Source organism: Rana temporaria, chromosome 10, assembly GCF_905171775.1.
Source record: "Rana temporaria chromosome 10, aRanTem1.1, whole genome shotgun sequence".
In the NCBI taxonomy this organism is placed as follows: domain Eukaryota; kingdom Metazoa; phylum Chordata; class Amphibia; order Anura; family Ranidae; genus Rana; species Rana temporaria.
This window is the reverse complement of record NC_053498.1, coordinates 82,347,770-82,373,337: the sequence shown is the minus strand read 5'-3', so window position 1 is coordinate 82,373,337 and position 25,568 is coordinate 82,347,770. Positions and strand designations below refer to the sequence as shown.

At 45.3% G+C, this 25,568-nt stretch overlaps 1 protein-coding gene across 1 annotated transcript; it reads right to left on the bottom strand.

Annotated features, from left to right (window-relative positions):
- Positions 1–14,043: 14,043 nt before the first annotated feature.
- ZNF865 (zinc finger protein 865) lies at positions 14,044–24,399 on the bottom strand. The gene is made up of 2 exons (XM_040325608.1): positions 24,140–24,399; positions 14,044–17,213 (listed from the first exon to the last, which is right to left on the bottom strand). The coding sequence occupies exon 2, from the start codon at positions 17,192–17,194 to the stop codon at positions 14,357–14,359; it is 2,838 nt and encodes a 945-aa protein (XP_040181542.1). The 5' UTR covers positions 17,195–17,213; positions 24,140–24,399; the 3' UTR covers positions 14,044–14,356.
- Between the last annotated feature and the right edge of the window lie 1,169 nt (positions 24,400–25,568).

Sequence of the window (25,568 nt, the reverse complement as noted above, 5' to 3'; positions counted from 1 at the left end):
TGGGCTGGACTAGTGGCCCCCCTATTATCTGGAGAAGCCCAAAAGGCATATTTTGATTTGGAGCTTGGAGACGCAAAAAACTATGATCGGTTAAAAGAGGAAATATTGGCACGTTTTGGTGTAACCCTGGATGTCCGTGCTCAGCGGGTCCACAATTGGAGTTATCAGCTGAAGAAGCTACCTCGGTCGTAGATGTATGACCTCATCCATTTGGCTAAGAAATGGCTGCAGCCAGAAACTCTGTCCGGACCAAAAATTTTGGAGCGAGTAGTCATGGACAAATTTCTTAGGTCTCTTCCTAACACCCTGCAGAAATGGGTGAACCATGGTGGTCCGGATACCGCAGACAAACTTGTAGACCTGGTCGAAAGGTACCTAACAACAGAGAATTTGTCCTCTTCCACCAGAGACGCACAGACTTTCCACTCCAAGACCAGACCCTCCCCACCTATAGGTAAGACGGCATCAAGGGATGGGGGTGGAGAGAGGGACCAAGGAGCAACTAGAGGAATTATCGAGACTACTGCTAATGTTTGGCGAGAGCGGCCTGGAAGACCCATCCCACAGGAGAGGACCAGAAGGTTGATTTGTTACCGTTCCCGGGAAGAGGGACATGTAGCAGCGGTTTGCCCAGCGGTTGATGAACCCATGCAGTGTGACTTTCTGACAGAGAGGCGACAGTCCCTTTTTGCAACCACATGCACTGCAGTAAAGGGAAATGAGAAACCTTTATATAGAATGTGCTTAGATGGTAAAGATGTTGTGGTATTGTTGGATTCAGGTAGCCCGGTCACCTTAGTGAAAAGTGATCTAGTGGTGGGAAAAACCTTGCATCCCAGGAAAATGGCTGTAGTTTGTGTACATGGGGACACTCGAGAATATCTGGTGACTACGGTTTCCTTTTAACTTCTCTCGGTAACTTGTGTCACCAGGTGGGTTTAGTTCCCAAACTGCCACATGATGCCATTGTGGGAAGAGATTTCCCAAAGTTCTGGGAACTCTGGGACTGCCCAGATTCCCCAGTAGGTGGTTCTTCTGAGCCTGAAACATCGACTCCAGAAACCTCTAACTGTGAGGATTCTCAGTCTTAGCAGGGGAAACACCAGTCCCTAGGGAGGAGCCTGCTACCTCAGAAGAGGAACAGCGGCCGATAGGGTTTGATGACCTTGAGGTGCACAAAGAAAATTTCATGACTGAGCAATTAAGGGACCCCACATTGCTAAGAGCCCAGGAGAATGTAGTGAAGATAGATGGGGAGTTAGTTAACCCTGACGAGAGGGTTGCCCTCCCTTACTTCATTATTGAAAGGGACCTGTTATATCGCGTGTCACAGAGGATAGAGGACACCATTGAGCAACTGGTAGTGCCTAAACCGTACCGCAAGATGGTTTTGGAACTGGCCCATGGGCACATTCTTGGGGGACATTTGGGAGCAGAAAAAACCCGGGAGAGGATCACCCAGAGGTTTTATTGGCCTGGGATCACCAAGGAAGTGGAATTGTACTGCTCTTCCTGTCCAGTGTGTCAGATTACTGCACCCATGCCACATTTCCGCAGTCCGTTGGTACCCCTGCCCATTATCGAGGTTCCTTTTGAGAGGATCGCCATGGACTTGGTTGGCCCCTTACTGAAGTCCACTAGAGGGCACCAGCACATCTTGGTAATAATGGACTATGCCACCCGTTACCCAGAAGCGATTCCTCTCCGAAACACCTCTGCTAAAACCATTGCCAAAGAGTTATTTCAGGTTTTCAGCCGTGTGGGTCTTCCTAAGAAAGTCCTAACTGACCAGGGCACCCCGTTTATGTCTAGGGTGACCAAAGAACTTTGTAAACTTCTGAAAGTGACCCAATTACGTACATCAGTATATCACACTCAAACAGACGGGTTAGTGGAAAGGTTTAATAAAACCTTAACACAAATGTTGAGGAAGGTGGTGGATAAAGACGGAAAGAATTGGGATTATCTGCTCCCTTATCTGATGTTTGCCATAAGAGAGGTTCCTCAATCATCCACAGGGTTCTCTCCGTTTGAGCTACTGTATGGGAGGCACCCCCGGGGGCCTACTGGACATTGCCAGGGAAACATGGGAGAGTGAGAGTTCCCCTCATCGAAGTGTGATTGAACATGTGGCCCAAATGCAAGATAGAATTGCCCAAGTGATGCCGATAGTGAAGGAACATTTAGCCCAAGCCCAATTAGCTCAACAAAGGATTTACAATCGTGGGGCCCAGGTCCGTTCCTTTGCACCTGGTGATAGGGTGTTGGTGCTGGTCCCCACGGTGGAAAGTAAATTCCTAGCCAAATGGCAGGGTCCCTATGAAGTGTTGGAGAAAATGGGGGTGGTGAATTATAAAATTTGCCGACCGGGAAGACGAAAACCTGAGCAGCTCTATCACGTGAACTTGCTGAAACCCTGGAAGGATAGGGAGTTCTTGGTCGTGAAGACTTCCTGATTTACTGCTCCATTTAACCTGGCTGTCCCTGAAGTTGGGATAGCAGAGACTCTATCCAAAACTCAGCAACAGGAGGTTAAAGAATTTGTGCTCTATAATAAGGAGAAGTTTTCAGACCTGCCAGGTTGGGTCTCCGGAGTTGAACATGACATTATCACCACACCAGGGGATTAGGTCAAGTTGAAGCCTTATAGAATTCCAGAAGCCCGGCGAGAGGCAATTGGCCAGGAAGTAAAAAAAATGCTTGAGCTGGGGGTGATAGAAGAGTCAAATAGGGTGACCCCAGGTATAGGGAATATTTGACTATCTGTTTTACATTCTCTAAATCTTCAGATCTCGGTTTATTAAACTGGCCGTTTGTGACAAAACAGCCATGTGCTGTGATGAGAAGTGAATAACATGTTCTCTGCTCCTTATCTCCGTTTATTAAACCGACAATGCTCTGTGATAAGCCTTGATCATCATGATCTCGGCTTATCACGGTTTATTAAACGTACACCAGAATGTGTGTTCTGGTTCACCCCTATTGGATACTTTTACTGATTGTTCTTTTTATAAGAACAACTCTATTTCTTCTTTATGGGAACGTGTGTCAATGTCTTTTACAGCTGATCAGATGAGTAGACAGTTGAGGAGACTTAAGGCAGTAAAATCTGCAGGCCCTGATGGAGTTGGCCCCAGGGTGCTTAGCATGTGCAGACCAGCTGGGGAGTGTTTTTCAAAGGGTCTTTAACTTGAGCCTGAGTCTACGAAAGGTTCCTGTATTATGGGAGACGTCCTGTTTTGTCCCTGTGCCAAAGATGCCAAGTCCTTGTGGCTCCAAGGATTATAGACCAGTGGCTTTGACCTCCCACATCATGAAGACCTTGGAGAGACTTGTTTTATATCAGTTACAACATGGTTAGTAAATATTTAGACCCTTTGCAGTTTGCATACCAGCCAAGACTGGGGGTTGAGGATGCTATCATTTTCATGATAAATCGCATGTATGCACAACTGGATAAGTCAGTAAGCACTGTGAGGGTCATGTTTTTGATTTCTCCACTGCTTTTGATACTATCAGGCCGGATTGTTTGGGTGAGAAGCTAGCAGCAATATAGGATGATATATATCCGCGCTATAGCCGAATGACCACTACATCATGGTTGCACATTGCCGTGAGGACTTCAATCCTGTGCGCTCTGTCATCGCCATGTCCTTAGGACACAGCTGATCATAGAATGGGGTAAAGAGCCAATCACAGCAGCTCTTTACCAAGTGATCACCTGTGTTCAATCACAGCTAATCACAATGTAAACACAAGCAGGTTATTGGCATTCCTTTGTCAGTGTGAGGAGAGAAGAGCCGATAACCGGCTTGTGTTAAAGGAACATGCACACTGATAATCAGGGCAGTCCCAACAGTGCTGCCTCATCAGTGAAGCCTAGCAGTGCCCACAGTGTCACCTCATCAGTGCACATCAGATAATTAAAGGAGAAAGATTACCTGTTTGCAAAAAAAATTAACAAAATATGAAAAAAAAAATCTTTTACATTTTTGGTTTATTTAGCAAAAAAAAAAAAAAAAAAACAGTAGTGATTAACCTCCTACCATCCTGCGTATAGTCAAATGATGGCCGCAAGGTGGCTCTGCCATCCTGAGCGGCCATCATATGACGTCCTCAGCCACTAGGGGTCGCCACGTCACTTGGGAGCCGATATGCGTGCCTAGCGGCCGCAATGTTCTCCAGCCACCCGCGATTGCCGGTTACAGATCCACGTCCTGTCAGGGGAGAGTAGACCAATGGTGTCTTCCTTGTACTTAGGGACACCGATTGGTCACCTCCCCCAGTCAGTTCCCCCCTCCCCACAGTTAGACTCACTCCCTAGGTAGCACATTTAACCCCTTGATCGACCCTAGTGTTAACCCCTTCCCTGCCAATTACATTTATACAGTAATCAGTGCATTTTATAGCACTGTTCGCTGTATAAATGTCAATGGTCCCAGAATAGTGTCAAAACTGTCCGATCTGTCCGCCCCAATATTGCAGTCCTGACAGAAATCGCAGATAACTGCCATTATTAGTAAAAACAAAAATCATAAATCTAGCCCCTATTTTTAGGTGCTATAACTTTTGCGCAAACCAATCAATATATGCTTATTGCGATTTTTTTTTTTTACCAAAAATATGTAGAAGAATACATAACGGCCTAAACTGAGGGAAAAAAATCATTTAAAAAAAATTGGGATATTTATTATAGCAAAAAGTATTTTATTTAAATGTTTTTTTTTTTGTTTATAGCAGAAAAAAAAAACGCAGAGGTGATCAAATAGCACCAAAAGAAAGCTCTATTTGTGGGAAAAAAATTATCAACATTTCATTGGGGTATAGTGTTGTATGACCGGGCAATTGTCAGTCAAAGCGTGACAACACTGAAAGCTGAAAATTGTCTTGGGCAGGAAGGGGGTGAAAAGGCCCTGTATTGAAGTGGTTAAACACCACCAAAAGAAAGCTCTATTTGTGTGAAAAAAAATTATAATTTCATACGGGTACCGTGTTGCATGACCACACAATTGTCATTCAAAGTGTGACAGCGCTGAAAGCTGAAAATTGGCCTGGTCAGGAAGGGAAAAAAATTGCCCAGTAGGCATATTATTAATTCAGCTTTGGAGGTATTGCAAGTATAAGATATCAACACACACAGGGCATCTGCCAAGCTTCATTAAAGCTTCAAAAAAAGCATTGCAGAAGCATCAAAAAAAATGTTGAAGCGGTAGGTGCTTTAATGTGTGTTGAAGTCGTAGCATGTGTAAACTAGCCCAAACTGAGTTTTTCCAGTTCTTTTAAATGGCTCATGCAAGGTTCTAGGTAGTTGTGGACTTTCAAACTAAATTTTCTCTGAAATTTCCCACTAAATTTTATTTTACAGCAATAGCACTTTAAAAGATCTTAAAAGAAAATGTGCTTGGATAAATAACAATGGGTTGAGATTGCTGACCTCCTCTTTCTTATAAGGTATCAAAGTAAAACTAAAAGTACTTATTTATCGGCGTATAACACGCTCCCTAACTTTAAGACGGAAGTTTCTGGAAAAAAACTTTCCACAGCCCCCTGCGTATAACATGCAGGCACAGTTTACCATCTATTTTCAGAGTAAAAAAGTGAGTGTTATACGCCAAGAAATACAGTATATGTTTTTTGGATCTAGATTAGAGTAGTGAGGGTTTTGAATTATTGTCAGGTTTTTGTCACTGTCTGTGTCCCTGTTATGGAGCTTCTATCACTCTAATATGATTAATATCATCACTATGAATATGAAAGTTACAGTAAATACAAAACAGGAATTGAAAGGTAATGTTCCCATGGGTTGCTCGTTCCCATGACAAATATCTGAGGCCGCATACACACGATCAGTCCATCCGATGACAACGGTCCGAAGGATCGTTGTCATCGGTTAACTGATGAAGCTGACTGATGGTCTGATGTGCCTACACACCATCAGTTAAAAAACTGATCGAGTCCAACGCGGTGACGTAAAACACAACGGTGTGCTGAGAAAAATGAAGTTCAATGCTTCCAAGCATGCGTCGACTTGATTCTGAGCATGCGCGGGTTTTTAACCGATGCTTTTGCATACTAACCGTTGGTTTTGACCTATCGGTTAGGCGTCCATCGGTTCAATTTTAAAGCAAGTTCTTACATTTTTGACCGAAGGATAACTGACACACACCATCGTTTTGGACCGGTCCTTCAGTCCGTTTCCATCGGTTTTGACCGACCGTGTGTATGCGGCCTAAGAGGGGATTTCCCTCACATTTGGAAAACATCCTCTCACTTCTTTTTGAATCTACAGGGCAGGATGTGAAATTTCCCTAATGAGACGCAGACCGAAAAAAGATAGTGGTTTTAACAATTTCTTACTTTAGTAAAAAAAAAAAAAAAGTTCTGGCTTTAAATATATCCTAGGCAAAAGTCTAGACACTTTTACCCCCTTACAGTTAAGGCCATTTTTCAGTTTTCTTTGTTCAAATATTTTATTTATTAACCATCAAAGGCGAGTCTAGGTTCTCACAACAGTCATATATACACAATAACTTTAACAGATATATTTAAGGAAATAGAACAATAGTCCAAAAATAGAATCAGATCATTCATAGCACCCTCAATATACATCCAGTGAGAGTTAACGCCAATATTTCAGCTACCACAGGGAACACCCCGAGTCCCTATACCTGGGGTCACCCTATCTGTTTTACATTCTCTAAATTACAGAAGCGAAAACAAAAACAAATTAAAAAAAACTAAAAAAGGGGAAGGGGTAGGGAAGGCGAAGGAGATGGGGGGGGAGCCCTGGATAGATAATTAATAGCTAATTGTCAAGTATCTAGTTATAATACCTATGTCCTATGCTTGACAATCATGCGTTAAGCAAGGTCAAACCTTCTTCAGAGAGGATAAACATATTCCACCGTCTCCATAACTAGTACTTTTCTTGCTTGTTTTGTGCTGAAAGCATTTTTCAGTTTTCAGCACTGTCATACTTAGAATGACAATTACTCAGACATGCAACACTGTACCCAAATTACATTTTTTCATATATATATTTTTTGACATATAGTGGTATTTAAAAAACACTGGGATTTTTACTATATAAACGTTATAAAAGTTTTTGGAAAATGCAGAAAATTCTTATACAAAATTGGCAATTTAATAAGATATTTCTCACGCACAGCATGGGCATACTTTGAATTACACCCCAAAACACATTCTACTCCTCCTCCTGAGTATGAGGATACCACATGTGTTAGACTTTTTCAGTGTCTGAATTAAATTTGTACCAGATATTGTATCTTGTGTATGGCACATATTAACGGCTTAAGGACCGCCGCACGATCATTTACATTGACAGAATGGCACGGCTGGGCAAATGGGCGTACATGTACGTCCCCCCTAATTTACCGTCGTGCGCACGGTCGCGAGCTCTGTGACCGTGCCCGCGGGACCTGCGGACTTGATGTCCACCGGTGACCCGTGATCGTGTCATGGAGCTGAAGAACGGGGAGATGTCAGTGTAAACACATCTCCCTGTTTTCTTAGTGACATGTCACTGATCGAATGCTCCCTCTCATCGGGAGCAGTGACATGTCACTCGTAGCCGTGCCCCCTAACAGTTAGAATCACTCCCTAGGACACACTTAACCCCTTCAGTGCCCCCTACTGGTTAACCCCTCCATTACAGTAATCAGTGCATTTTTATAGCTCTGATTGCTGTAAAAATTACAATGGTCCCAAAATGGTGTCAAAAGTGTCCGATGTGTCTGCCATAATGTCGCAGTCACGATAAAAAATCGCTGATCGCTGCCATTACTAGTAAAAAAAAATATTAATAAAAATCCAATAAAACTATCCCTTTTGCGTAAACCAATTAATAAACACTTATTGTGATTTTTTTTACCAAAAATATGTAGAAGAATACGTATCGGCCTAAACTGATTATATTTGTTGGGCATATTTATTATAGCAAAAAGTTAAAAATATTGAATTTGTTTCAAAATTGTCGCTCTATTTTTGTTTATAGCGCAAAAAATAAAAACCACAGAGGTGATCAAATACCCCAAAAGAAAGCTCTATTTGTGGGAAAAAAAGGACATAAATTTTGTTTGGGATCCACAGCGCATGACCTTTTTACTGACAATTGTCAGTTAAAGCGATTCGCAAAAAGTTGCTTGGTCTTTGGCCAGCCAAATGGTCCAGGGCTTAAGTGGTTAAAGAGGTTGTAAACCCTCATGGTTTTCACCTTAATGCATTCTGTGTTGCAACCCCCCAGCCTCGCCTGTTTTACCTACCTGAATGCTATCATTCTCTGGCCGGGAACGAGCACACCAGCTCTAGATGGTATCTCGTGTCCTGATTGGATAGATTGACAGCATCACAGCCACTGGCTCCCACTGCTGTCAATCAAATCCAATGACGCCGCTCTGAGGTGGGCAGGGCCGAATCCTGCATTCTGTGTGAATGGACACAGATGCAGGACTTGGGAGCGCACCTGCACGGGTGTTCACCTTAGGAGAGCCTTCTTCAACAAGGACACTCGATGCAGGGAGGAGCCACCAGCGCCACTGAGGGACCCCAGAAGAGGAGGACTGGGGCCACTCTGTGCAAAACGAACTGCACAGTTGAGGTAAGTATGACATGTTTGTTATTTAAAAAAAAAAAAAACAAGGGTTTACAACCCCTTTAACCAATTGTCAAAAACAATTTACTGTAATGGTCACCTCTATATGAGTGGCCAGGGAATATAGCTTAGTGTATTGTCACTTATAGTAGTCTTAGTTCCTATAAGCCAAGAAAGCCTAGCCTATTGGTGCATGGCTGCCCACAGGAATGCCATGTTCACTGGACAGAAAGTACAGTAGGCTGAAGAAAGGAAGAACAAAAGAGTTCCTGTGCATCCAAGAGTGCAGTTGTCTGCAGGAGATGGCTGGGGCTGGTGTCTCACATGAACGTCAGCAGGATGTGTAGATTAGATGGGTCAGTAGGTAGAAACCTGGTCAATAAACAGGCCAGGATTGGTACAAGCAGCATACAGAGGTAACACTGCATTAGTGTGACTGTGACCAGGAACACCGTCACTGCTATGGCAGTCATCGCGGGCACCATAACCGGTGTGGTGGTGATCAGGGACACTGTAACTGGTGTAGCATTGATAAGGGACAATATGAGTGGTGTGGCGGAGATCAGAGACACTAACTGGTATGGCGGTGATCACGGCCAATATGACTTGTGTGAAGATAATCAGGGACAATATGACTGCTGTGAAGGAAATTACAAACATTGTGAGTGGTGTGGTGGTGATTAGGGACAATTTGACTGGTGTGGCACTGATCAAGGACACCATAACAGATGTGGGCACTAATCACGGACACCGTAACTGGTGTGGGTGCCGATTAGGGACACTGAGTGGGTGTCAGTGATTAGGAACACTGACCGGAGACAGTGAGTTAAAAAAAAAAAATTATTACTTTATTTTAAATGTTTTGTTTACATACTGTCACCATAGTGACACTGTACTACTCGGGGGGGTAAAGGGTTGATCAGGATTTTTTTTTACACTGCGATTGGTTTTACAGTTATAATAGTGGTAAATGCAATCATTTCTGCAGCCATTGAGAAATTCTGTGATTGGTCAAAGCTATCACATGGTACAGGGTTGCTATTAATGTCCATGTGATCACTATGACCGACGGTAGTTAGCAATGATGCCAGGAAATTATATTGTTTCATACTATCAATGTGATTGCTGATTGGCTACAGTGATCACATGGTACCAGGATTGCTCACAGCAGTCCGGTACAACAATCTATGTTGTGGGCACAGATCGTGCTGCTTTCTCTCAAAGAAACCATATATAAAAAGGTGAAAAAGTTGCGCTATTAACCATACCACAAAAGTGATTAAATCATTGCTGAAATTCAGTGTGAACATAAAACCAGTGAGTTAATATCAGAAAAACATGATATCAAAAAGTGTCCTCATAGTAAAACAATAAATGTGAACATGTGTAAATATTATTCAAAATAAATGTCGATATCGTTTTCCAAATAAAATGAGATGAAGTGCACCTCTCCCAGTGACAAAGATATATCCGTGCTCCACCAGTGGTTGTAAAGTCAAAAGTTTTTTTTATCCTAATGCTTTCTATCCATTAACCAGTTCCCGACCGGCTCACGCAGATATACTGCGGCACAATGGCTCTCCTGGGCGAAACCCTGTATGTGTACGTCCTTCCCTTTTAGAGCCGCCAGAGGGCATGCACGCCCGTTGCATGGCGGGGGGCCAGTTGTGCGTGGCCGGTGGACGCAATTGCCGGCAGCCACGCACGATTGCATGCACGAGAGCCAGCACAGGGATTTGTGTGTGCAAACACACAAATCCCTGTTCTGTCAGGGGAGAGGAGACATTGTTTGTTCCTCATAAGTAGGAACAATGATATGTCGCCTCCACCCGGTCAGTCCTATACCCATACAGTTAAAACACACTCTTAACCCCTTGATTGACTCCTATTGTTTATCCCCTTCCCTACCAGTGACATTTACACAGTAATCAGTGCATATTTATAGCACTGATCGCTGTAAAATGTCAATGGTCCCAAAAATGTATCAAAAGTGTCCGATCTATTCGTCGCAATACCGCTAAAAATCGCGGATCACTGCCATTACCAGTAAAAAATAAATGCCATAAATCTTTCCCATAGTTTGTAGATGCTATAACTTTTGCGAAAACCAATAAATGAACGCTTATTGCAATTTTTTACCAAAAGTATGTAGAAAAATATATATTGGCCTAAACTGATGAAGAAATATGTTTAAAAAAATGGGGGAAAAAATACGCAAATTTAGTTTGGGTACAACATTGCATGACCGCGCAATTGTCATTTAAACCAACACAGTGCCAAATTGTAAAAAGTGCTCTGTGGTCAGAAAGGGGGTAAAATCTTCTGGGGCTGAAGTGGTAAGATAAAAAGCCTTCTGTGTGCAGCAGCCCCCCTTCATACTTACCTGAGCCCCCTCTCTGTCTACGAGTATCTCAGCTGTTCGAGACTGCCTCCTGATTGGCTGAGACATATCAGCGGCACCATAATCATCCAATCAGGAGAGAGGGGGGATGGGGCCCTGTGTCTGAATGGACACAGGGGGCTGTGACTTGACCCGGGTGCCCCCATAGCATGCTGCTTGCTGTGGGGGTACTTGACAGAAGGGAGGGGCCATGAGCACGTTTTTTTTTTTTGTGACCCGTGTGTAGGATTATAGTGTATGGTATTCCACTGTGCTTTTATATCTTTTGAAAGAGACCATGGCCCAGATTCACGTCCAGCGGCGTATCTCTGCGGCGGCGTAACGTATCCGATTTACGTTACGCCGCCGCAACTTAGACGGGCAAGTGCTGTATTCTCAAAGCACTTGCTCCGTAAGTTGCGGCGGTGTAGAGTCAATCGGCCGGCGTAAGCCCGCCTAATTCAAATTTGTATCAGGGGGGCGTGTTTTATGTAAAACTACTGTGACCCGACGTGATTGAGGGTTTTGCGGAACGGCGCATGTGCCGTCCGTGGAATTTCCCAGTGTGCATTGCTCCAAAGTACGCCGCAAGGACGTCATTGGTTTTGGTGTGAACGTAAATGACGTCCAGCCCCATTCACAGACGACTTACGCAAACGACGTAACTTTTTCAAATTTCGACGCGGTGAACGACGGCCATACTTAACATTGGCTGTGCCTCATATAGCAGGGGCAACTTTACGCCGGGAAAAGCCTAACGTAAACGTCGTGACTTTACTGCGTCGGCCGCACGTACGTTCGGGAATTCGCGGATCTAGCTTATTTGCATACTCAACGCGGAATTCAACGGAAGCGCCGTGCAGTTAAGATCCGACGGCGTAAGAGACTTACGTCTGTCGGATCTAATGGATATCTATGCGTAACTGATTCTAAGAATCAGGCGCATAGATACGACGGGTCGGATTCGGACTTACGGTGGCGTAAGTCCTCTGAGAATCCGGGCCACGTGTATATCTTTTGTCTGATATTAACCTCTTAATGTCTCTGTTAATTGCTTCAATTTATCATGCAAATACATTTTGGGGTGGAGCTTATATGAGTATAAATGTATTGCCATTTTTATAGTCAACATGCTACAACTAAGGCTGTTGCCATTAACCATTAAAATTGTGATATGGACTACAGAGTTGCTGGCTCATTCATTTTTACTAGTAGCACAGAAGAGGGACCCGAAAAGAGGAGGATCTGTGCTGCTCTGTACAAATCCACTGTACAGAGCAGGCAAGTATTAAATGTTTATTATTTTTAGAGAAAAATAAATAAATGAGAATTTACAATCACTTTAAAATAGAAGTCCACCTTAACACTAAAATTCTTACATCTACAGACATCCACGATCTAACACTAACCTATCTAACCCTGTAACAAAAAAATCAGTATACATACCTTTTTTGAAGCTGATCCGACCTGATCCCACACTGAGCTGTCAGCTGCGGCTTCGCTGTGGAGGTGGGTGCAGAGGACACATCTGACAACGGAAAGCCCCATAGTTAGTCTATGGGTGACGTCGCTCCCCATTCATTTCACAGGCCTTGTTGGCTGTGTCCTCTGCAGAGCTTCCGCAGCTGGTGATCGGCTTCAAAAAATGTATGTATACTGATCTCTTCCTTACAGGGCTAGATAGGTTAGTGTTAGATTGTGGACGTTAGTATTAGGCTGGACTTACACTTTAAGGATAATTGTGCCTCTTACCAGATCCTCACGATCTCTAAATTATAAGAGATCATGGAAAGCCTGAGATAAAAAGAATATTCCAGGAGATGGATCGTAAGTCCGATGATTAGCGTCACGGCTTCCAAACACATGTAACACGGCTTCCTATACACCTCACACTCTGACTGTAATATAATTAAAATGAAACAATCGTCAATAGAGAGAGGAAGATCCGACCGTGGGATACAGCGACAGGTCCAGGCCTTAATGACGTCACAGCTCCTGTCATCTTCCGATGTGTTTCCCCATAAAGGCTACATCTGGGAATAGAGAACCACTTGACTGCTCCTTTTTAATTATATTACGGTCCGAGTGTGAGGTGTATAGGAAGCCGTGGTACATGTGTTTGGAGGCTGCAACAGCAATCACCGGGCTTACGATCCATATGCCAAGAGTCCTGGTGTGTTAACTAAACGGAACTACACACAAGATAGCTTTTTTTTTTTTTTTTTTTTAATGTAGAGAATACGATTTTCTATCATCTGTGCCCAGTCTTGCCACACAGAGTTAATCCAGCGCTGAGCAATCCTCTTTTTATTGTTCAGTGAAATAAAACAGACTTCCAGATTAAGACCAAAGTCCTTGCTTGAGTGACAGGTTATTTACATATCTCGTGCACTAGCTTGCAGACATGCACAGCTTCTTGTCTATGTATATTCTGATGGCTGTTTACACTGAACTGTGGATCACCCCATATTTTGAAAACATTTAATCAAAAAACACAGGAAAGAAAGCCAATCCTGGGAGAGCTGGACAGGAGAGGAGAGGGGGATGTGAATTGTGCACTTTACAGAAGCTGTGCATGTCTGCAAGCTAGTGCACGAGATATGTAAATAACCTATCACTCAAGCAAGGACTTTGGTCTTTATCTGGAAGTCTGTTTTATTTCACTGAACAATAAAAAGAGGATTGCTAAGCGCTGGATTAACTCTGTGTGGCAAGACTAGGCACAGATGATAGGAAATCTTATTCTCTACATTGCGACATCAAAAATCACTTTTTGGGGTTTACATCCACTTTAAGCTCACTAATGGGCCACCATTGTAAGGGGTAGACTTCATTGCGCAATAATAATGCTGAGGAGACCAGAGGCAGACTTTCTTTCCTGGAAGACACACCAATGTGTATTTTTTTTTTTTACACCTGAGATTTGTTAATAAATTACATGTTTCTCAGATTATTACATAAAACAATATTTTTGTACATCCCTATGTAACCAATATACCTGCACACCAGCAATGGTCATCACTATGCTCCATATCAATCAAAGAGAAACAACTCGTATTAGGAATTTAATAAAAGCACGTGGAAGATATATACGGTAGGTACTTTAAACACTAACAATTAAATATTGTTAAACTGAGTACACGAAAGCACTGCAATAATTCACAGATAATATATATCTGAATGGCTTCACATACAGTACATTGTGTCATCATTGGTGCCCAAAACTTTGAATACCCAGTGTTACAGTTAAATATTAAGTATTCTTTATTAAAACCAAGATCAGACCAACCAACCACTTGGCTGATTACAGAACACATAAACTTTGTTGATTTTAGAGATAAAAGGAAATGTTTTATAAAATGTTCTTAAGTTCCTGTTGGTTGAGAAGTCTTCTGTCCTTCAACAAGTGTTGCCACTGCATTAAGTTTTTCCATTTTATGCGCATACCGGTGCTTCTTTAGCCCATACGTATTGTTGAAAGCCTCACCACAGGTTCCACATTTAAAGGGAAGCCCACCTTGATGAGCTTGTACATGTTTGCTGAAATACTTTGGATCCTTAAACAGTTTGAGGCAACAGGAACAACGAAGGTCTGGTTTTGCATCGTGAGATCGTTGATGACGCAAGATGGATGAAATGTAGAAGAAACTCTTACCACACTGATCGCACCGGTAAACCTTTTCACCAAGATGCACTCTCTGGTGTTCCAAGAGATTGGAGCGGTAGCGAAACGTTTTACCACAGGTTGGACATCGCTGAGGGCGTGCCACAATGTGTAGTCTCTGGTGTTCTGCTAAACTGGAGGACTGGGCAAAACGTTTGTTGCACAAGGCACACTTGTATGCTCGCTCACCAGTGTGCACAACTTTGTGCTGACGAAGATACCATGAATGTAAGAAACCACGTCCGCATATAGTGCATCTGTAAGGTCGCTCCTCTGTATGGCAGCGCTGATGGCGCATGAGTAGCGTTGCTTCCCAGAAGCGCTTACCGCATAAAGAGCATGTGAAATGTCTCTTTTGCAAGTGGCTGCGACGATGAAGCAGCAAGTCATATGCTCCTGCAAAGCTTTGCCCACAGACATTGCACGCTTGAGTGCGTCTGACTAAGTGTACATATTTATGGGTTACCAAACCCAGGAAGTGCTTGAAACTTTGACCACAAATACTGCATGAAAATCTCTCACCACTAGGTATCATTGGGTGCTCGTCAGAAGTGGAATTCACTTGTCCACTGGAAGTAGCTACTGCTACTGATGCCTGGACTACTTCATTTGTAAGGCTATTCTGTATACAGTTTGCTTGATTGCCTTCAGTTTCTGCTTGACACTGGCTTACACTAGGAAGCAGACGTTCTGTAGCGGTTTGGTGTACAAGTTTGTGCCACATTAGGTTTTCAATAAAGCCAAAACATTTTCCACATGTATCACAAACATAGGGCTTTTCACTCATGTGCAGTTCCTTATGATTCATTAGGTGAAAGGAGTCTGGGAATCTCTCTCCGCAATCTGTGCATCCAAAGCCAAGTCGATCAGGGGGCAAGGCTCCTGTTGGTACTGTACAAGGCAGCTGAAGCCTATGGATCTGCTTGTGGCGTGTCAAACTCTGAGGATAGCCAAAAACCTTGCCACACAGTTCACATTTGTAGGGTCGTTCACGGGTGTGTACTACATGATGTTTAGTAAGATGGAAAGATTCTCTGAACCTCTTGCCACAAACTGAACACTGGTGTGGCTTCTCACCAGTGTGGATCCGTTCATGACGCTTTAGGGTTTCTCGCCTACCAAAACCACGTCCACATACATTACAGCAGAAATTTTTGCTTACATTATTCGAGAGAGATGATTGTCTACGGGGAGACGGCTGAGCAAAGACTGAACCAATTCTTTCAATAACACTGATAGCTGCTTGGTCAGCTTGGGCAACATCTGTGGTGAGTAGAGTTGCAGTTTCATAGGGGACTGCTGCAATGGCTTCCTTAACATCCACATTAATTGCTTGTTGTTGTGGCACCAATGGCTGTGGCAATGAAAGACTGGCCTCATGCACATGTTTGTGTCTTAAAAGACTCTGTGGAGCAGCATATGATTTTCCACACACATCACACTTGTAATCTGGTCTTTCACCAGTATGAGTGGCTTGGTGTTTTAATAAATAGGTAGTGTCGCGGAAGGCTTTGCCACACACCTCACACTGAACCTTCAGTGAGTTGGAGTGTGTCTTTACATGGCGCTTTAAGCTTTCACGGCGATTAAAACTTTTTTCACATATGTTACAGCTAAAAGGCTTTTCCCCAGTATGTATAATCTGGTGCTGGTGAAGATGACTTTGCTTTTTAAAGACTTTCCAGCACAGGTTGCAAGTAAATGGACCATCTTGCTGCAAAATTATATTTTGTTCTGCCCCTGCTACAGGCACTTCCCCAGGCCCCACCTGAGGAGCTGACATTGCAGCTGTGGCAGCCGCCACTACAGCAGCTGCAGCAGCAGTCTCAACATCTGTGTTTGCCAGTGAACTGTTTATGTCCACTCCTGTTTCCTCTCTATGGCAGCGTCTATGCCTTATGAGGCTGGAGATATGATTGTATGTACGCCCACAAACATTGCATTCGTAGGGTCTCTCCCCTGTGTGAACCAGCATGTGTTGCATTAGATGTGATGACTGCTTAAAAGACTTCTGGCACACAGTACAGGGGAAACGACGATCAATTAGATACTTCAGTCGACGGAAGTAATTTTTATCGTCTTTTGTTTCCTCTTCAGCTTGCACCTGCTGTGTAACTGGTAAGGAGCGTTTAAGGTTGTTAAAAAGATGCTGATGGCTAGAAAGATCAACAATTCCCCACTGCTGTGAGTTAAATGTTCCGTCAAAGATAGCTTGGGCGTTGGAGATTGAAGGCTGGACGTTATATTGTTGTAACTGTACAGGTTCTGATTTTTTAATGGGAGACACAGATGAGGGAAGTTCTACTTTGAATTCTTTCGGTTTAGAAATACCAGCAGGGGCGACCTGAATACTGTTAGTCTGGGACTGGTGGGTGTAATCATACTGTGGTGAAGTGCAAGGGAGGGTAGCTACAGCTTTAGCATGTTCATGGTGGTTGTACAGTTCCATAGGTTCAAAGCGCTGGTGATTAAGAAATTCTAGGAAATCAAATGGGTAGCTTTGAAAGTGAATGCCCTCCTCTCCTGCATTAGCTTCCATCTCATACAAGCCCGCTAACCTGAAACAGAAAAAAATACATTTTTAACTGGAATATATATATAAAAAAAAAAAAATGCACAATCATCTTTCCCATCATTATAATTCTGTTGCATTTACTCACTAAAGAGGAACCCTAATCCACGCACTTTGAGTCACCCAGGGGTTGCAAGGACAAATAACTTATTTGACTCTGATGATCACCCCATTGCATATAATAAATAATACACACAGCAAGCACTTTCATATCCAGCTTGCTCTGTCTGCAACAAAAGTGTGTCACAATAAAAAAAATAAAAAACAACTTACTAGGCCAACTCTGTATAAAAGAGGGCCTTTGCTAAATGCACTGTACCTGAAAGTGATCATGTTATGTGAAATAAAAACACACACACACACACACACAGTAGGTTCCTTGTGGTGACTGGAAGTAGCTACAATATATTAATCTGAATATTTTTTTTTGGTGTTGGAATGGAGACTTCGATTTCCGTGCCCATGTTGTATACAGATAACACATCTTTTGTTTTGGTTAGGTCTATCCATATCCATTTAATGATTTCATGCAACAGCCTTTATTTGGCACCTAAGACTCTGGCACTGAACTGCGGGTTAGATCCAAAAGCAGTGTGTGCTTCCCTGTATTAGAAGAAACCTGTACTAAGGGATATAGAGGGGCTACCATTACTGACTGCCTCCTAAAAGGAGAAGTTCACCTTTCATAACATGTTACACAGGGTGTGACATGTTATGAATGCACCGACTAACTTACCTCAGTCCAGCATTTGAAGTTTCTGAAAGGCATGGATGACATTACCAAGTGCATAGCATTATAGTTTATTGTACAAACTTTGGTTTATAACGGCTTTTTATAGCCATTTGTATTTAGAGATTGCATTTTCATGCACTGCCAATTCTCTGAAAAGCAATCTGCAGTGGATCTGTATACCATTGTTACATGATAAACTGCACTGTTTCTCCGGTGCTGAGTTCAGGAAGGAGGAGATTTTAACTACAGTCTGTATTTACATGTGAGATGTCAATATCATATGACCTGGCTAGCTTTTTTGGCCATTACAAGGAGGCTGCGAGACCTTCAACTGTCCTCCGGTATGCTACATCCTGCACGACTGAGGATCATCCATAAAGGAAAGGCCTACTTCTTCACAGATCCGAAAGAAGCGGCCCACTGGGTAGACTCACTGGGTCATCCTGATCAACGTCACCAGCAACAAAGATCTTCACCTCGCTAGTCTTCAGCTTCCCTTTTTCACAGCCCCCATTTTTTTTGCTCGCTTTTTCTCAACTACACAACTCCGTAAGGTTAGTCACTAAGAAAGTTTTTTTTTTTTTTTTTTAGGGGGGGGGGGGGGGGGGGGGGGTTTGATTTTTTTTCTTCCGACACTTCTCTTTCGAATGATTGATGAAACCATTATCTCATGTTGCCCTCCACTCACCAGGCAAAGCCACGCCTGGGTAACGGTCATAGCAATCTCCTTGACGATGTCCTACGAGATGACCGATTCATCCCTGTAGGGCCCGGGTCACCTAACTCAATTCCATATTGCGGGCACAGATGGAGCCTACATGTTGCAAACTCTGTTACTACCCCCAAACGGTTAGTTGGGTACAGGACTACACCATGTCCCCCCCGTTTTTTTTTCCGTGGGATCAAAGCCCCCAAGTGTTGGGGATTGGGGGCCGGGAGGGTTAGGGTTGTTCTGTTCGCTTCCCTTGTTTTTGGGGGATTTTTGTTCGGGGGTTGTTTTTGTTTTTACTCCGAAATGCTGTATCCATCAAGCCATGTACATTTACAGATTGGTCTAGTTGGCCTGTCTAACATGCACCTGATATTTCTAAATTACATAATGTTGTTCTATATGTCTGACTTGCTCTTCACCTTATGCATTTCTCCCGATGCGCTGGACTCCAGACTATGGTTGCTACCAGCGGCTGCTGTGAGAAACTGGGCTCCACTAGTCATATTTTTTTGTACCTCCTCATGTCTAGATTGCGCTTAAATTCTTGGATTGTGCAGAAAAGTGAAACGATCATTATGTTCGACTATCTGGCACGCCACAATCCGCATGTGATCCTTCTCCAGAAAAACTCATCTCCATGGCTCAGAGTCATGGCCCTAAGAGAGCAAAAATTGCTTACGCCATCCATTCCACATATGCCAGGGGGCACTTCCATCCTCATAGCCAAATCAGCACCTGTTAGTATTAAACATGTCAAACTCGAATCCTAATGGTTGCTTTGTAATTGTTGTGCTTGAGCTTATGGGTAGGCCATATACGGTGACTAGTCTATATGCTCCGCCACCCTTCACTAAACTGTTTTTTGAATGGGGTAAATGAACTCCATATTGGCGATAGTGGAGGGGCCCCTTTATTCATAGCGGGGGACTATAATACGCTGCTGGATAACTCCATTGATAGATTACGATGCTCTACAAATAGCCCCCCACCCCCTGGGTTATTTTCTGACTCAATTGATCTTGTGAAGGCCTGGAGATGGAAGCATGCGGATGGGAGGGAGTATTCATGTCAGTCTGATCTCACGGCACTCTGTCTCGCATTGATCTCTGTTTGGTCTCGTCGGATTTGCTCAAGATAGTGGACTGAGGTTAAATTCCTCCCTGGGGCGGTGTCTGACCATTCCCCCTTTGCTGGTGGACCTCGCCCTAGGCACCCCCTCCTCCTATCGGCTGTGGCGGCCTGAGCCCTCTATGGCTGGCGGATCAGGCTGTTGATGGACCAGAGTGTGGCCAAAATGAAAATCCTACTGGGATAACAAGCTGAGCGCCCTCCGTTCCGGTGGTTTGGGATGCTTTTAAGGCAACCACGCGTGGCCCCTTTTTTGCTGCAGCCATTGGACAGGCCCGCAAGGCATCTCAGTCCAGGACTGATGGACGCCGAAGGGAATCTCAGGGAGGAGGAGGCTGATTATTCTGCAGTCCTCACCCCCTGTGACACACGCTACCTGGAAGCACAGGGCCAGAGAACTGGACTTGGTGCTTTTGGAACACACCAGAAGTTGCTGTATCAGAACCATTCTGAAATGGAATGAGCGATGTTCGCTCCAGTTTTGTATTTGTTGTCCGTTATGTGTTTTGTACTAAAAATCAATAACATTTTACATAAAAAACAAAAAAAAGTGAACTAGCCCTGATGAAAGCGGGTGTTTTTGGACCCCCAAAATGCTGTTTGATACTCTTTGAATTGTCCCCCTGACTTTTATCAGAACAAAGTTGTATCTGGACCTTTTAGTAGTGGTGTGGTGCACTGCAAGCCAAGAGGCAGTTTAGATCCTCTTTGGGTGTAGAAGCCACCTGTCTGGACATCAATACATATACTCCTCGTTTAACAACTTACCCGTTTAATGACCATTCAGACTTACGACCAGCTCTCCCCACCCGAACGACGCACTATACATCATTGTATTGTACAGTACATCATTTTCATTTGTGTTCTGTACTTAAAGCGGGGGTTCACCCTATCGACCAAAAAAAAAAATATTTTTTTTCTTTTACCTTAAAATCAGGCATTGTAGCGCGAGCTACAGTATGCCTGTCCCGATTTTTTTACCCCCGTACTCACCTTGTAGTCGTAGATCGAAGATACCGGGGAATGGGCGTGCCTATGGAGACGGAGGATGATTGACGGCCGGCTCTGGCGCGTCACGCTTCTCCGGAAATAGCCGAAATAGGCTTGGTCTTCACGACGCGTGCGCATAGCCTGTGCGCAGGCGCCGTGAAGAGCCGAGACCTACTCCGGCTGTCTTCGGGGGAGAGTGACGTGCAGGGCCGGCCGTCAATCATCTCCCTCTCCATAGGCACGCCATTCCCCGCGGGAGCCGAAATCTACGATGTCGGATTACAAGGTGAGTCCGGGGGTTAAAAAATCGGGACAGGCATACTGTAGCTCGCGCTACAATGCCTGTCTCGATGGTAAAATGTGTCGGGGGGGGGGGGGGGGGTGTGAACTACCGCTTTAAAACAACGTTATTAAGCTTGAGTTTTGTGTTTTTTTCAATACAGTACAGTAGTTGAGAATGCTTAAATATTGATTATTTGTGGCTCCTTGTTTAATGACCAATTTGTTAATGACCTGGTCATTGGAACAAATCCTGGTCGTTCGAGGAGTACCTGTATTTTAAAAGCGGAGCATTTTTTTTTTTTTTTTTTTTTTTGGTGGGTGCAAAGGCTCTGAAGGTTTTTACCTTCATGCATTCTATTCATGAAGGTAAAACACCTTCTGTGTGCAGCAGACCCTCCAGCCCCCCAATACCTTTGGCTCCACAGCTATCATCGCAGCCAGTGAGAAGAGAAAGAAGGGGGGCAGCGCCACTGTTCTGAGTGTGAATGAACATGCAGGACCAGCGACCCGGGAGCACCCTGCTGGGGTGTTCTCATTAGAAGCAGCCTGCTCTGGGGGCAGGAGGGAAGGGCCCGGAGTGCCGTCAGGGTACTTGAGAAGGCTGCTCTGTGCAAAACCACTGCAGAGAGCAGGTAAGCCTTTTCTAGAACTTTAAAGAGGATCTTAACCCTCTATGTGAAGTTTCCCCCTCTTGACTTCTCCTCTACATGAACAGAGCAGTGTGTTTTTTTCCTTTAATTTACCCTTTAACAAATCTGTGCATACTATTCGCCTAGGCAAATTATGTGATCAGTGCTCGCAGGACCTCCTGGGATATGCACATCACATATCCCAGAGGGCCTTTAGTCTTTCTTTAAGTAGGTGGGAGGGTGAGAGTAGTGGCATGTCATTGCGAGGCCTCACTGGCTGAACCCTGAAGAGCTGGTTGGCCTATCAATGATGCCACAAGTAAGATGGTGGCGTGGGATAGAACAGTGACTGTTGACAGAAGGATGTCAGTAGGGCCAAGTTTGACCCGGTGGCTGGAGGAGTATCTGTACTGTAACCAAACACTCACTTTACTCCTGACGGATTCAGTGCTGTACCATCTGCAGTGCCGCTCTCCATCCCTCTCTATGATGTGTACAGGGTGACACCCTCTCCTCCATCCCTCTCTATGATGTGTACAGGGTGACACCCCCTCCTCCATCCCTCTCTATGAGGTGCACAGGGTGACACCCTCTCCTCCATCCCTCTCTATGATGTGTACAGGATGATACCCTCTCCTCCATCCCTCTCTATGGTGTGTACAGGGTAATACCCTCTCCTCCATCTCTCTCTATGATGTGTACAGGGGTGACACCCTCTCCTCCATCCCTCTCTATGGTGTGTACAGGTGACACCCTCTCCTCCATCCCTCTCTATGATGTGTACAGGGTGACACCCTCTCCTCCATCCCTCTCTATGCTGTGTACAGGGAAAATACCCCTTCCCTCATCTCTCTCTATGGAGGTGCACAGGTGATACCCATTCCTCCATCCCTCTCTAGGTGTGTAACAGGGTAATACCCTCTCCTCCATCCCTCTCTATGGTGTGTACAGGGTGACACCCTCTCCTCCATTTCTCTCTATGATGTGTACAGGGTGATACCCTCTCCTCCATCCCTCTCTATGGTGTGTACAGGATGATACCCTCTCCTCCATCCCTCTCTATGGTGTGCACAGGGTGACATCCTCTCCTCCATCCCTCTCTTATGGTGGTACAGGGTGACACCCTCTCCTCCATCCCTCTCTATTGATGTGTACAGGGTGACACCCTCTCCTCCATCCCTCTCTATGATGTGTACAGGGTGATACCCTCTCCTCCATCTCTCTCTATGATGTGTAAGGGTGATACCCTCTCTCCATCCCTCTCTATGGTGTGTACAGGATGATACCCTCTCCTCCATCCCTCTCTATGGTGTGCACGGGTGACATCCCTCTCCTCCATCCCTCTCTATGGTGTGTACAGGGTGACACCCTCTCCTCCATCCCTCTCTATGATGTGTACAGGGTGACACCCTCTCCTCCATCCCTCTCTATGATGTGTACAGGGTGATACCCTCTCCTCCATCTCTCTCTATGATGTGTACAGGGTGATACCCTCTCCTCCATCCCTCTCTATGATGTGTACAGGGTGACACCCCCTCCTCCATCCCTCTCTATGATGTGTACAGGGTGGACACCCCCTCCTCCATCCTCTCTATGATGTGTACAGGGTGACACCCCCTCCTCCATCCCTCTCTATGATGTGTACAGGGTGACACCCCCTCTCCATCCTCTCTATGATGTGTACAGGGTGACACCCTCTCCTCCATCCCTCTCTATGATGTGTACAGGGTGACACCCCTCCTCCATCCCTCTCTATGATGTGTACAGGGTGACACCCTCTCCTCCATCCCTCTCTATGATGTGTACAGGGTGACACCCTCTCCTCCATCCCTCTCTATGATGTGTACAGGGTGACACCCTCTCCTCCATCCCTCTCTATGATGTGTACAGGGTGACACCCCCCTCCTCCATCCCTCTCTATGATGTGTACAGGGTGACACCCCCCTCCTCCATCCCTCTCTAGATGCTGTACAGGGTGACACCCCTCCTCCATTCCCTCTCTATGATTTGTACAGGGTGACACCCCTTCCTCCATCCTCTCTATGATTTTACAGGGTGACACCCTCTCTATGGTTGTGTACATATGATACCCTCTCCTCCATCCCTCTCTATGATGTGTACATGGTGACACCCTCTCCTCCATCCCTCTCTATGGTGTGTACAGGATGATACCCTCTCCTCCATCCCTCTCTATGGTGTGTACAGGGTGATACCCTCTCCTCCATCCCTCTCTATGATGTGTACAGGGTGACACCCTCTCCTCCATCCCTCTCTATGATGTGTACAGGGTGATACCCTCTCCTCCATCCCTCTCTATGGTGTGTACAGGGTGACACCCTCTCCTCCATCCCTCTTTATGTGTACAGGACGACACCCCTCCCCCTCCTCTGTGTACAGGAAGTCAGGGACTCTCCCCATCTATCCCCGGACACCCTCACCTGTGGGCAGGAATCCGGGGCTGTCACTCTATTCTCTCGGCTCTCACATGACACGCCGGCCTGGCCACTCCATAGAGCCCGGGAGAGGAGGAGCTCCGCCGTTCTTCCGTCATTTCCGCTCACCCCCCGTACACCGGCCGGGACAAGCCGAGCTTTTCATCGTCAGCACGAACACCGAGCGACAGGAGGAGAGGAATCACAGCGGCCAGTTCCCGTCCTGCGGGAAGGAACCGAAGTGATGGCGGAAAGATGAAATGGGGCGGAGCTTAGAGAGTGTAGACTGAACAGGAAGAGGAAGCTGAGGGATGTGTGCTGATTTCCTCTTCCAGAGAGAATTCAGTACTGGATGGAGGGGGGGCACTGCACACTAACTACTAGGGGAGTCCGAGTTCAGTACTGGATAGAGGGGGCTCTGCACACTACTAGGGGGAGTCTGAGTTCAGTACTGGATGGAGGGGGCACTGCACACTACGAGAGGGGGAGTCTGAGTTTCAGTACTGGATAGAGGGGGGCTCTGCACACTACTAGGGGGAGTCTGAGTTCAGTACTGGATAGAGGGGGCTCTGCACACTACTAGGGGGGTCTGAGTTCAGTACTGGATGGAGGGGGGGCTCTGCACACTACTAGGGGGAGTCTGAGTTCAGTACTGGATGGAGGGGGCTCTGCACACTACTAGGGGGAGTCTGAGTTCAGTACTGGATGGAGGGGGCACTGCACACTACGAGGGGGAGTCTGAGTTCAGTACTGGATGGAGGGGGCTCTGCACAATGCTAGGAGGAGTCTGAGTTCGGTACTGGATTATATAGAGGGGGCTCTGCACACTACTAGGGGGAGTCTGAGTTCAGTACTGGATAGAGGGGGCTCTGCACAATGCTAGGAGGAGTCTGAGTTCTGTACTGGATTATATAGAGGGGGCTCTGCATACTACTAGGGGGAGTCTGGGTTCAGTACTGGATGGAGGGGGCTCTGCACAATGCTAGGAGGAGTCTGAGTTCTGTACTGGATTATATAGAGGGGGCTCTGCATACTACTAGGGGGAGTCCGAGTTCAGTACTGGATGGAGGGGGGCTCTGCACACTACGAGGGGGGAGTCTGAGTTCAGTACTGGATGGAGGGGGCACTGCACACTACTAGGGGGAGTCTGAGTTCAGTACTGGATAGAGGGGGCTCTGCACACTGCTAGGGGGAGTCTGAGTTCAGTACTGGATGGAGGGGGGCTCTGCACACTACTAGGGGGAGTCCTGAGTTCAGTACTGGATGGAGGGGGCTCTGCACACTACTAGGGGGAGTCTGAGTTCAGTACTGGATGGAGGGGGCACTGGCACACTACGAGGGGGGAGTCTGAGTTCAGTACTGATAGAGGGGCTCTGCACAATGCTAGGAGGAGTCTGAGTTCTGTACTGATTATATAGAGGGGGCTCTGCATACT

Excerpts from the sequence above, each read along its gene's own strand:
- ZNF865 (XM_040325608.1), bottom strand. The coding sequence starts at position 17,194 with ATGGAAGCTAATGCAGGAGAGGAGGGCATTCACTTTCAAAGCTACCCA.